Source organism: Penaeus chinensis, chromosome 9, assembly GCF_019202785.1.
Source record: "Penaeus chinensis breed Huanghai No. 1 chromosome 9, ASM1920278v2, whole genome shotgun sequence".
Taxonomy (NCBI): domain Eukaryota; kingdom Metazoa; phylum Arthropoda; class Malacostraca; order Decapoda; family Penaeidae; genus Penaeus; species Penaeus chinensis.
The window spans coordinates 23,601,235-23,613,734 of record NC_061827.1 but is presented as its reverse complement, the minus strand read 5'-3'; the positions used below and the strand labels follow the sequence as shown (position 1 = coordinate 23,613,734).

The window sequence follows — 12,500 nt, the reverse complement described above, 5'->3', positions numbered from 1 at the left end:
CCGTCCGACCTGAGGGAGACTCGCTGCTGCATGGTTGAACGCCTGCGGGCACTCGGGGCGATTCCCATGTGTCTGTGCGGAAAAATATCAGGTTATAATAATGACAGCAAGATGCGAAATAATAAAATCACATTTTTTTTCGGTCGTAGAAAGAAAGCTACAAGGGAAGAAAGAGAGGAGTATGTGTTGTTACGAATTCTATAAGAGTGTCTTCTTTACCATTTCAATTCGACTAGGTTTTCAAATTTGTGATGAATGACATGAGGAGCTTAATTAAATAGAAGAGTCAAAATATGTTCTTTATAATGGTAGGTATTTTATCAGAAATTTTCATAAGTAGAGCATGTTCCAAGTAGTATTGAACATATCTCCCTCTCCATCTCCCATTCACTCTCTCCCTCCCTCCCTCCCTCTCCCCTCTCCCCCTCCCCCTTCCCTTTTTTTTCTCTCCCTGCCTTCATCCCCCCCTTCTCCCCTCTCTCCTTTCCCCTCCGCTCCCTGACTTACGATTCAATGGACTCGAAGCGCCTCTTGAGGATATCGAGGGAGTTGGCGATACTGGCCAGCTGCTGCCGCTCGTCGTTGGGCTTCGGGTGGACGCAGCACATGACCTTGAAGAGACCCGCAAGCGAGAACTCGATGGAACCTTCGTCCTCGTCCGGCTGTTCGTTCCTGTACAGGAAGCCGAGGAAGCCCTCCTTCTTCTTCATTTTCTTGGCTTCCTCCGCGGCCTTTCTCTCCGCTTCGAGTTCCTGTGTGGGGTGGGGGGAGGAAGGGAGGGAGGAAGAGAGTTGATTAGTGAGTGGGGAAGGAGATGGAACGAATAACTCCACTGCGCTCATGCACCTGACGCGTTTCGATTAAATCTCCATCACAAATACAGATTTAGTCGAAACAGGAAGTTATTCATTCTCGTCCATACCTTTTCTATATTTGTTTCCATGAAATCTGTTCAAAATATATCATTAGGATATTGCTTACAAAATCAAAATTTCAATTTTATCCAATATTGAAACTCATTTTAAGAGTTTTTTTGTTGAAAGTGTACATATCCAAAAGAGATAGAGGTAATACAAAATTAATTACTATAAATATGGCAAAAAGGATTGCAATTTCATTAACATGCAAACTACTTTTTTTCGCTACGTAAGCATCCTCCTAAACTATTAGACCATGCATTCCCGATTTTGTTAAAAGCACCTTAAACCAAAGTTAGTATATCAAACATATGTGAAATTCTCTATTGAAACTCCTGTTTGATGAGAGGCAAAACTCTCACCACAGTGCGTTCTAACACAAAATAGAAATATCTCATTTATATACCATGCACATATAAGTTATAAAATACAGACTCAGCATGCACATATGAGAATACGGTCAGCATGCATACTTAAACGAGTTGCTGACTACGTCCCTCCAACAATGACAGAGCCTTAAACTTGAGCCGAGTTTCCGAGGCACTCTCGCTGGACCATAAATGGCGTTCATGGATGGGTGGAATTTCCAATATTTTTAAGCACCGAATATCAGACGATAAGAGAATTGGCTATTTGCAATAAATAAAAAATGTCATTTCTAAGGTATTCTATCAACATAATTTCCAAGTAAAACACCTCTGGTTGTCTCTCACCCCACTCTCTCTCTCTCTCTCTCTCTCTTACTCATACTCCCTTCTCCCTTCTCCCTTCTCCCTTCTCTCTCTCTCTCTCTCTCTCTCTCTCTCTCTCTCTCTCTCTCTCTCTCTCTCTCTCTCTCTCTCTCTCTCTCTCTCTCTTTCTCTCTCTCTCTCTCTTCTACTCATACTCCCACTCTCACTCCCACTCTCACGCCTCTTTCCCTCTTTCTCACCCTCGCCCTCCCCCTAAACCCCCACTCTACCTCTCTGGTCTTTTTCTTCTGCTTCTGCGCCACCTCCCTCGTCCCCCAGGAAACGTTATTCAGGTTGAAGCACGAGTAGATCTGGAGGAGCAGGTACATCGACGGCACGACCATGTAATAGACGAGTCCGCACGGGAGGCACATGAACTCCTTCGGGTGTAATATACCGGTGATGATGAAGGAGCCGGCGGTGGCCATAAAGAAGATGGCGGACGGGGTGAGCCAACCTTCCTGAGCGAAGTTCAGCATCATGCCCACCAGCACCACGATCATCACCAGGGCGTAGACGGCCGTCAGAACGTAGGCGATGCTGATCTGTTCCGTTTGTTTTGAGGGGGTAAGAGGGGTGGGTCGGGATAGTTTTCAGGGGGTGGGCAGGGAGGGGTGATTTTTTTTAGAGGGTAGGCAGGACAAGCGTATTTTTTAGAAGGTGGGAAAGGGGATATTTTTTTAAGAGGCAGTGTGGGGAGGATTTTTGTGTTTGGCATGGGACGGGTCAGCGTTTTTTAGGGCGTATTATTATTTTTTGGAGGGAGTTGTGGGTCGAAAAAGAAGGAAAAATAGTTTGTTAGTATGTAATAACAGTTATCTTAGGAAATGGGTTGGTTAGTATAATTATTTAAATTCAGGATATTTTTCTATCTTCTTTTGCTTTGGAAGTGGTGATTTATACTGACGATATATTTTTAAAGCTGTTTGTGAGCTTTCGGGGTGAAAAAATAAAGGGTTATTACATAAACGGCTTGTCAAATAAAAGAAGGAAAATAAATATTGAAAAACGATGAAACACCAATTCACGCAAAAGACAAACAAACAAACAACGCTGAGGCCGTATAAACCCCTCGTCACAATTAACGCGGACCAACATTTTACGAAACAAAATGATACATAGATTCCACCCATCTCAGTTACGCTGAATACTTACTTTCCGTAATAAGTTATTTCTTGGTTTTCATTCTTGCAAATTAAATTCTTATCGAGAAAGGGTCGATTCTTGGCCAGAAGCAATCGGTAAACGGTAAAAAAATATATATATATCAGTAAAAAAAGAAACTACTAATAATACTACATCATGCTAAATAATGAGCTCTCTTCATGCATTTTAAGTCCCTTTTGCTGTAAACGACATATGTTTTGTTAGCGTAAGAATAAAAAAGCGTCCTCATGCACAGCGAGCCCTTTCCCCCGCAGCAGGAGCCCGCCATGCCCGGGGCGAGGAGATCCACGCCGGGAGCCCGGGCGACGGAGGCCGAATCCTCGAACAAACCTTCTTGGTCTTCTTCGTGGCGATCTCACGGGTTCCCCACGAGACGTTGTTCAGGTTGATGAGGGAGTAGATGATGAGGAGCAGGTACATAGACGGGATGGACATCAGGTAGAGCAGACCGGGGATAATGCACTTAAACTCCTGCGGATGCATGCAGGCGGCGATGAAGAAGCTACCCGAGAGAGCGATCAGGAAAATGGCTGACGGAGAGCCGACGCCGTCCTCGCCCAACTGCAGCGTCGTACCCACAATCACAGCCATCATTACGAGGGCGTAGCCGGCCGAAAGGATCTGGGCGACTACCAGCTGATGTCGCGCCGGCAGATGCGTACACAGACAGGTTGACGGACGGACGGACGAACACGCAGGCGGACAGACAGACAGGAACACACACGCCGTACGTTACGTGAGACAAGACGGGACGGGTACGGAGGTAGGGGAAGGAGGGGAAGAAGGAGGTCAAATGAGCATAAACAAACAAAAACAGGTATATGAACGAAATGAAACAAAAACAAATATGAACAAAAAAAAACAATTGAATCGAACATATAAGAAACTCCAACAATCAAAATACGGAAAGACAACGGAACACACATTTAATAAAGGAAGTGCAAGCAAAAACTTACCTGATGGTTAGACTTGAGGAGGAAGCAAGCCAACATGAAGAACACAATGGGGTAGATGTTGTATTGGAAGGAAAGCCAGTTACTCACTCGGAAGGCAGCCACGAAGGCACCCACCAACATAAGGAAGATGGTTCCTGGGCCAAGGATGGTACCGGCCATCAACATAGTCTGTTGGAGAGAAGAGGAATGTATGTCTGTTGGGAATACATAAGCAAATGAAGGAAAATGGGCGAAACAAATTCTGACTTTCCCAACCGGGAAAAAAGACTTAAGGAATGGGAGTTAGAATAAATGAATTGAAAGAAAGAAAAATAGGAATACTTCTAGAAAGTATCCGCCCATAGCACTATCTTCTTTTTCCTGAATCGACCTCCTCACCTGGTAGGAAATATACGGAAGGGAAATGTTGTCGTTGACTTCGATCGTCTTCCTGGAGTCCTGGAGCAGATCCATGATGTTGGCCATGGTCGAGGGCACCCACCGACGGCGCTGGTTGTAGAACTCGCTGAAGCCTTCAGGGACGTGAGTGTAGGCGTCGGAGGCGGCCGAATACTCGACGCGGTAGCCTCGCTGCAGAAGGAGCGTGCATAACCATCGATCTTCGCCTGTGGGAGAGAGCAGAGGTGAAATTGCCTGAAGCTTGGATAAAAGAAAAGAGGAAAATGGGACGTCAGCGCCGGGGAACAGAAATAAGAGCTGATAAGTGAGCAGATATGGGGAGCACTTGAGTCTCGTTTCCTCGTTGAACTGATCTAACTGACCAACCCGCAGAGGGACTTGTTTCGCGCACTCACCCTGATCGTACTGTACGTAGTGACGGGCCTGGCTGGACTTCGTGGTGTATTTTGCCATAACATTGTCGTCCATGAGAGCTTTTCCTGAAATAAAGAATGAAAACAATAAAAAAAAATCCTAAGAGAGAGGGAAAAATAAGACAGTGGATACCTCATGATTACACATCACAATGGAGACGCGTAGGCGTGCTATAGCTATGAGACTAGAAACGTCCTCAAAAGAGAACACAGAATTACCTCTGAAGAGCGAGAAGCATCCAGGGCTACACAATACACAGCCGATCATATGCTCTGTTGCTTTCTGCAGCCAATGGCCAATAGCGTATTCGAACATCTGATACCACATCATCAATCCTGCGTAAAGGAAGACATTGTCAGCATTATACACTTAAATAAGAATTAATGTGATAGGTAGGACTGAGGGCACATACTATCCCCACATGAAGCCTCAAAACACCGCAATGCACAATTCCCGATACCTCGATGCAGGTTTCAGAGCACTTTTCGCCAATATTTAAATCGGATCCCCAGGTGCTCACAGACACAGGAAAACATCTAAAACTCTCACAAAAAAAACATTGAATAAGACGCCTCACCAGAGCCTACAGGATGGATACGCCCGCAGGCAGCGCCCAGGTTGGAGTTTTTCTTCATAAGATCCACAAGCAAGGCCACGGCGGGCGGAGCGAAATCGATGTCGCCGTCCAGGGTGAGCAGGAACGTCCTTTCGGCGATCACTTCTTTGCGGTCGACGGAGATGGGCTGGTCCATGAGCTTGAAGCCCAGCAGGTAGTACATGTACATCACCTGGGATAGGACAGAGGCTTTTAATGCACTAACTCACTGTCAGTTTAATATTCTCGCAGAATAATATTTATCTTATTCCCATTACCTCATTTTTCCTCCACTACCACTGCTATCTTCTCTCTTACATCAGATCCTTCCTTTCCCATAATCACCCCCTCTTCCATTTACATACAGTTTCCTCATCATCCTTTCCTCCGCTTATGACCATCCCTCTTACCCTACGTGAGCAGCCTCCCGCCGCCCACCCCTTTCTCCACAAACACCCCTCACCGCTAAACAACCCTTATACACCACCTTTTCCCTCCCTCCCCCTCATGCCCCCGCCTTCTCTCCATCCCCCTCGCCCTCCCTCCCTCTCGCCCTCCCTCCCTCTCCGCGTCCTCACCTGCGACCACCTCTTCTTGTGTCGGATCTTGCTCTTGTCCTTGAGATGAGCCACGATCTTGGTCTTGCCGGGCAGCGTCCACACGAGGCGTCCTCCGTAGGGCGCCGGGTACTTCTTGGGCGGCCTGATCCTGATGTTGGTCTGGTGGACGTGGGTGGCGGCGTCGTCCATCAGGTTGACCAGCAGCCGGACGAACTGGTTGACTACGTTCTCGTCTTCGTTCTCGTCGGCGATCTCGAAGGCGTCGTCGAAGAAGATGTGGGCTGTGAAAGGGCGAGCAAGTCGTCAGAGTTGGATGAATGATAGTTCTATTTCTATTGTTATCATTATTACTGTTATTGTGATTAACGTAACATTGATTAGCGTTGGCTTCATTTCAATTATTACTAAAATAACCTTTTTTATTACTACTGACATCCTCATGGTTGTCATTAATCATCATCATTCTATTGTTAAATTTCTGAAAATACTTTTATATTTCTGGAAATCATCCACATCGCACTTACACGATTTACAACACATAATCAGTCCACTCATTGTCAAACACACACACACACACACACACACACACACACACACACACACACACACACACACACACACACACACACACACACACACACACACACACACACACTCACTCTCGAACTCGTAGTAGTCAAGATCGACAATCTTGAGGTATTTCTGGGCAACGCGTCGGGCCGACTGGTCCTCGTCCATTCGAAGGATCGACTTCAACATCTCCATGATCTCCTCCTCAGTCTCGTGCCACATAGTGGCCGTGGCGTAGATGCGGGTGATGTGGTCGGATGATTTAGTCTTGGAGACGTTCGTGTTGGATGAGTCGGTGTGGATAGAGATGGTCTCGTAGTACTGCGATTGCTGTTGGGGGAATGTGGATTAGCGAAGTGGAAAAGGAGGAAGGAAGCCTCAGTTCTTAGCAATATCGGGAGAGCCTTATCGTGACAACTTCGTCGCATATCAACGCAAACCAGCCCTTGATCTCACCTCGTTGTCGTGTTCGTCCGGGTTGAGGTTGAGCTCCTCCGTCTTGACCTCGCCCTCGTCGTCCCTGCGCCGGTTCATGGCCAGCGACTGGTCGATCAGGAGCGAGTTGTACATCGGCGACACGAACAGCTTTTCCGTGGATGCCAGACGCTCGCACTTCGGGGTCCAGATGTGCAGGGTGATCCACGTCTGGGACAGGAGCCACAGCAACCACACCCAGGCGTACTGGAAACAATTTTAGAAATACATATCCCAGCGAATGAACTTCCACCAAAACCTAGTTTAGAGAGATATATCTCAACGGATGAGATACGCCTGTATCTATCTATCTATCTATCTATCTATCTATATATACATACATATATATATATATATATATATATATATATATGTAACAAATTACGTAACAAGAACGCTCCAAACCGAATGCTCCTTACATCATTATTCAGGAAGTCTTGCAGGATGTCGCCGTTCTTGCACTCCCAGAAGAGGTAGGACGGCATGAACTGGAAGGAGCAGGCGGTGTCGAAGCGAAGGCCGCACATGGTGATGAGGAGGGAGATGGACACCGGGATCGTCAGGTTCACGGGGAAGGCGAAGCTGAAGCCCTGGATGCAGATCTTGCACGCGAACTTGCCTGTGGGAGGGAGGGAGGACCGGGTACTGGCTTGTCAGCTCGTGGGGGGGGGGGGGGGGTGCGCTTGCTTTCTAAACTGAACATACTAAAAAAATAACTGAAGGTATGAGTTGAATTTGCTGCAGAGTCTGAAGTCTGTGTATTTTCCCTTGTCATAACTGACATTGAAATCGCAATTAAACAGAAGAAGAAATAAAACTCACCGAAAATGTAACACAGCCACGCGCAGAGGACCTGAACGAGGAACACGTAGATGGGCGTGTACTCCGAGGAATTGATGGTGAAGGTCTCCTGCAGGGGCGCCACCGTCGGGAAGTCAGGGATCGTGTCGCCGGGGAGCGTCTCGCGGATTTCAGTCACGTTGATGACGTGGACGCTGACAGAGGAAAGGGCGTTATGAGAGCGAAAGGGGCGTTGCTGCAGGCTGTGTACGTGATAAGTCTAGGGGAAATTATAGTATGGGTGTGATGTTTGCGGAGATTCCCTCTAATTTGTTTCCATTCTTTTTATATTGTTCGTGGGCTTGATTACTTTTTGTTCTCGTTATCTTACTTTTGTTAGTTTTTTTCCCCTCGCCCTCTCTACCATCTCTTCCTCCCTCCTTATCCTGCTCTCCCTCCTTCCTTCACTCTCCTTCTCTCTCTCTCTCTCTCCCTTCTTCCCTCTCTTTCCTCTCTCTCTCTCTCTCCCCTCTTCCCTCTCTCTCCTCTCTCTCTCTCTCTCCCTTCTTCCCTCTCTCTCCTCTCCCTCTCCCTCTCCCTCTCTCTCTCTCTCTCTCTTTCTCTATCTCTCTCTCTCTCTCTCTCTCTCTCTCTCTCTCTCTCTCTCTCTCTCTCTCTCTCTCTCTCTCTCTCTCTCTCTCTCTCTCTCTCTCTCTCTCTCTCTCTCTCTCTCTCTCTCTCTCCCTCTCCCTCTCCCTCTCCCTCTCCCTCTCCCTCTCCCTCTCTCTCTCTCTCTCTCTCTCTCTCTCTCCCTCTCTCTCTCCGTCTCCCTTTCTCTCTTACCCGAAGGCCTTTCCGATCTCGAAGAGCGTGCTGACTTCCCGAAGTCTGGTGCTCATCGAGAGGATCATGATGCCGAAGAACAGCAGCATCTTGATGACGGACACGAACATGTAGCAGAAGTAGCGGGTCTTCAGGAGGCGCTCCTTGATTCCTCCGTAATACTTGATCAGGGCTGTTTGGTGGGGAAGCGAAAGAAAAAAAAGGAAGGGGAGTGATGAATATGGTGCAAAGGAACAGCGTGAATAATAGCTCATTACCATCATTATCCTTTTTTTTTTCGTCATATCCAAGAAGACAAATTTCCGATATAAAGAAAAATCAAATGAAAGATAAAAAAAAAAAAAAAAAAAAGATAGGATGCGATAATCAAATGAAAAATAAAAGAAATGCGGAAAACAATAATTACAGAAAAAAAAAATGATAGAAAGCGTTGCAAGCAGACAGGGGAAAATCAGAAAAAAAAATAGAATAGGACAGAAAGAGTAGAAAATAGAATTACTTACAGAGAAAATGGAATGAAAGCGTAAAAAAAAAAAAATAATCGAATGACAGAAAGAGTATAAAGCAGAACTACTCACAGAACTTGGAATGGCGGTCGACGTAGTTCTCCCACCAGCCGAAGGACGTGAGGAAGATGGCGACGGGGATGAGCCAGACGCGCCACGAGTTGGGGTCCTTGCCGTACTCGACGATCGGCCAGACCACGAAGCCCGTGAGCTGGCAGGCGAGGGCGAGCAGGTCCATCAGCACCTTCACGGCCACCATCGACTCCTTCTTGTTACGCGAAAGGAGGCCTGTGGAGAAGGGCGGGGGGCGTGGTTAGGTGCCTGTGTGGGCGTGGTTAAGTGCCTGTCTTATTCGTTCCCAATTTTCTTAATTGAGCAATTTTAGCGTTGGATAATTCTTTCTGGTTCCTTATTGTTTTTTTTTCTTGTTTTACCATTCCTTATTCTCTAATCTTTTTCCACGTCCTCATTCCTCTCTCCACTACTCCTCTTCCATCCCCTTCTCTTCTCTCCCTATCCTCCCTCCATGCCCTTCCCTTCCCCTTCACCTCCCCTCTCTTCCCTCTCTTCTTTCCTTCCTTCTTCCACTCCCTCCCTTCTTACATCCACTATAATGTTCCTTTACTCTTTTCCTCCATCCTCTCTTTTCCCTCCTTCTTTCCCCTTTCCCTTCCCCCCTCTTCCCTCCTTTCTTCCCCCCTCTTCCCTTCTTCCTTTCCCCCTCTTCCCTCCTTCCTTCCCCCCCTCTTCCCTCCTTCCCTCTATCCTTCCCCCCTCTCTTCCCTCCCTCCCTTCCTCCCTCTTTTCCCTCCACCCTTCCCCCCTCTCCTCCCTCCCTCCCTCCCTCCCTCCCTCCCTCCCTCCCTCCCTCCCTCCCTCCCTCCTTACCGAACACGCCAGGGACAAAGGCGACGCAGTTGGTCAACATGGCGCCCTTGATGACGTCGAGGTCGGGCAGCACCAGGTAGACGAGGAGCGCCGTGCCGACGGTGTGGAGGCTCTCGAACACGAACACCCAGAAGAAGTCGCCGAAGAAGGGGCGCTTGTGGGACTGTTGGCAGAGGGAGGGGGCGGGGTCAATAAAAGCGTGTCTTGGGGTTTTCACTATGGGTGCTGTTGACACTATTATTACGATTATCATTATCATCAATATCATTATTCTTATCACTATTGTTATTATTATCATCAATATCATTATTCTTATCACTATTATTATCATTATCATCTTCATTATTCTTATCACTATTATTATTATCATCCTCATCATTATTCTTATCACCCTTATTATCATTATCACTATACCATTCACCTTTATACCAGTCAGAACAAATAAACAAATTAAACCAATCAATAAATATAAAGCAGACGCACCTTGAAGACGCACATCCTGACGGACCGGAAGAGAGTGCCAGACTCGGGGACGATGAAGCACAGGAGGAGCATCCACGCCCACACGACGTTCTCCTCCTCGGGGATGGTTGCCACGTAGTCCTTCTCCGAACCTGAGGGAGAGGGGGAGAGGGGACTGTTTAGACTCGAGGGCGAGGTGGAGGGACTGTTGTTTGTGATTGAGGGAGAGGCGGAGAAGGAACTGTTTAGAATTGATGGAGAAGTGGAGAGCTGGTTACTTAAGGAATAGATGGAAAAGGTATAGTTTTGATATCATGCGATATTACGAAGAGGAGAGGTGGAAATTAATTGTTTAGATTTGCGGGGAAGATGAGAAAAGGATTTTTTATAATTGAAAGAGAGATGGAGAGACGGTGAGGGAGAGGTGGGAAAAGGATGGTTTATGTCAGGAAAAAGTGGAAAAAAGATAGGGAGCCGGTTGTTTATGATTGAGGGAGAGGTGGAAAAGAATGTTTATAATTGAGGGAGAGGTGGAAAGGAGATTGTTAATGACTGACGGAGAGATGGAAAAAGGATTGTTTTTGAGGGAGAAGTGGAATAGATTGTTTATAATTGAGGGAAAGGTGGAAGGGCGATGGTTTAGAGCTGAGGGAGAGATGAAAATGGGGATTGTCTAAAATTAAGGGAGCGATGGATTTCTTTTTAAAGCTGACGAAGAGATGGAGATCAAACTTTTTATAATTATGGGAGGAGTGTGATAAACTAATATGGTGATTGAATGATGATGATTAGAAAGAAAACAGGAAGGGGACTCGACAAAAGCAGGAAAAATAAAAATGAAAATTGGAGAGTTAAGAGCAAAATACGATGAAATACCGGAAGAATAAAGACAAAATGGTAAACACATTGCTATCTGATTTTATCCGGATGTTCAGCGGAGAAAAAGAGAATTGTTTGTATCCATTTGCTTTCGTTTGTTTCGTGACCTTTGACCCTGGGATTTCTTTCTTTAACCCATCGTGCATTCTTTCCATATTTCATTTCATATTTCAAGATGGGAGGAGAAGGTGATGATGATAACGATGATGTAAGCGAAGATGGTTGTGATAATGATAATGATGGTGATGAAGGCGAAGGTGATGAGCACCATTATCATGTGATTATGATGATGTTGATTACGTTACCAATAGTGATGAAAAAATACGACCCCCCCCTCCAAAAAAGAAAAGAAAGTGCAACGGTCAGAGCAACATTTGAAAAAATTACCTTACTGCACCCATAATGCGCACTGGGTCATAAAGTCACACCACTATCATTAAACTTTAGAAGTGACCTTTGCATAAGCCTCCGAGATGGCCCACACGTTGCTCTCCTCTTCCCCTATTTTCCCTGCTCCCGTTCCCTTTCCCTCCCCTAATTCGCTTACAACCCCCTCTAATTCTTCTACCCCATCCCTCTAACCCTTTACCCTCTCTCCTCTCATTATTCCTCTCCTCCCCTCCTAACCCCCTTTTCCCTTCTCCTTTCTCCTCCCTTCCCTAAACCCTCCCACCTTTTTCCCCATTCCTCCTGAAGCCGAGATCATTTTCTTTTTATTTTTATAACTTTCCATACAAAAAAATATCTGAACTAATATATAAAACACAGGAAGACCCCCCCCCCCCCCCCAACTTTCCTATTCGGCGTGGTCGATCACGTGATCCTGGGCGTCTCTACGCCCTCTCCTTTGACCTCCAGACGGCTGACCGTTTTGTGACCTTGGCTTGGTCAAGTGTGGTTCCTTTTGTCCCTCCGTTTACAATCGTGCGTTTCTTTTTCTCTTTATAATTTTACGTCTAAAAAAAACTCTTGTAATCTAAATGCTAATTATCTATTTTTGTCAAAAAGGATGCTGCTTTTCTCTCGTATTCTTTTTCCTTCGTATTTTCTGTGTCTTGAGTATTGTATTGTATCTTTTTTTTTCATCTTTTGTTACTCTTACCTTTTCTTCTCTTTTGTACCCCTCATCTTTGCTTTTCTTTAGTATCTTTCATTTGTTCTATCAGATCTCTAAATTGGTGTTTCTCTTTAACTGTAGATCTCTTCCCATACTGTTACGATTGTATTCTAAATGAAACTATAACATCTTACACAAATCAACCTTCTCATTGCTAGTGAAATACTTTCATTGCGTCTGAAGCGAGATTTTGATGCAGTGCTTGCTTTGTAATATTTTGTCTGCATTGTTGTATTAGTAAG

General features: G+C 45.9%; 1 protein-coding gene across 8 annotated transcripts in view; it reads right to left on the bottom strand.

Moving 5' to 3' along the window:
• Positions 1–12,500, bottom strand: part of LOC125028586 (chitin synthase chs-2-like) — a 68,353-nt gene that overhangs the window by 14,850 nt on the left and 41,003 nt on the right. For 6 of the 8 annotated variants that reach the window (XM_047618031.1, XM_047618032.1, XM_047618035.1 and 3 more), the window contains exons 5-21: positions 10,284–10,414; positions 9,801–9,963; positions 8,985–9,200; positions 8,407–8,578; positions 7,606–7,778; positions 7,203–7,402; positions 6,766–6,990; positions 6,399–6,639; positions 5,758–6,020; positions 5,162–5,372; positions 4,803–4,919; positions 4,566–4,649; positions 4,150–4,376; positions 3,772–3,939; positions 1,879–2,193; positions 508–752; positions 1–72 (exon numbers count right to left, since the gene is read on the bottom strand). The exon at positions 1–72 is cut by the window's left edge and continues 62 nt beyond it. In XM_047618031.1, the coding sequence (XP_047473987.1) occupies positions 1–72; positions 508–752; positions 1,879–2,193; positions 3,772–3,939; positions 4,150–4,376; positions 4,566–4,649; positions 4,803–4,919; positions 5,162–5,372; positions 5,758–6,020; positions 6,399–6,639; positions 6,766–6,990; positions 7,203–7,402; positions 7,606–7,778; positions 8,407–8,578; positions 8,985–9,200; positions 9,801–9,963; positions 10,284–10,414 (3,223 nt within the window). Of the gene's footprint in view, positions 73–507; positions 753–1,878; positions 2,194–3,145; positions 3,452–3,771; positions 3,940–4,149; positions 4,377–4,565; positions 4,650–4,802; positions 4,920–5,161; positions 5,373–5,757; positions 6,021–6,398; positions 6,640–6,765; positions 6,991–7,202; positions 7,403–7,605; positions 7,779–8,406; positions 8,579–8,984; positions 9,201–9,800; positions 9,964–10,283; positions 10,415–12,500 lie in introns of all 8 variants that reach the window. The other 2 variants (XM_047618038.1, XM_047618034.1) reach the window with 1 other exon arrangement.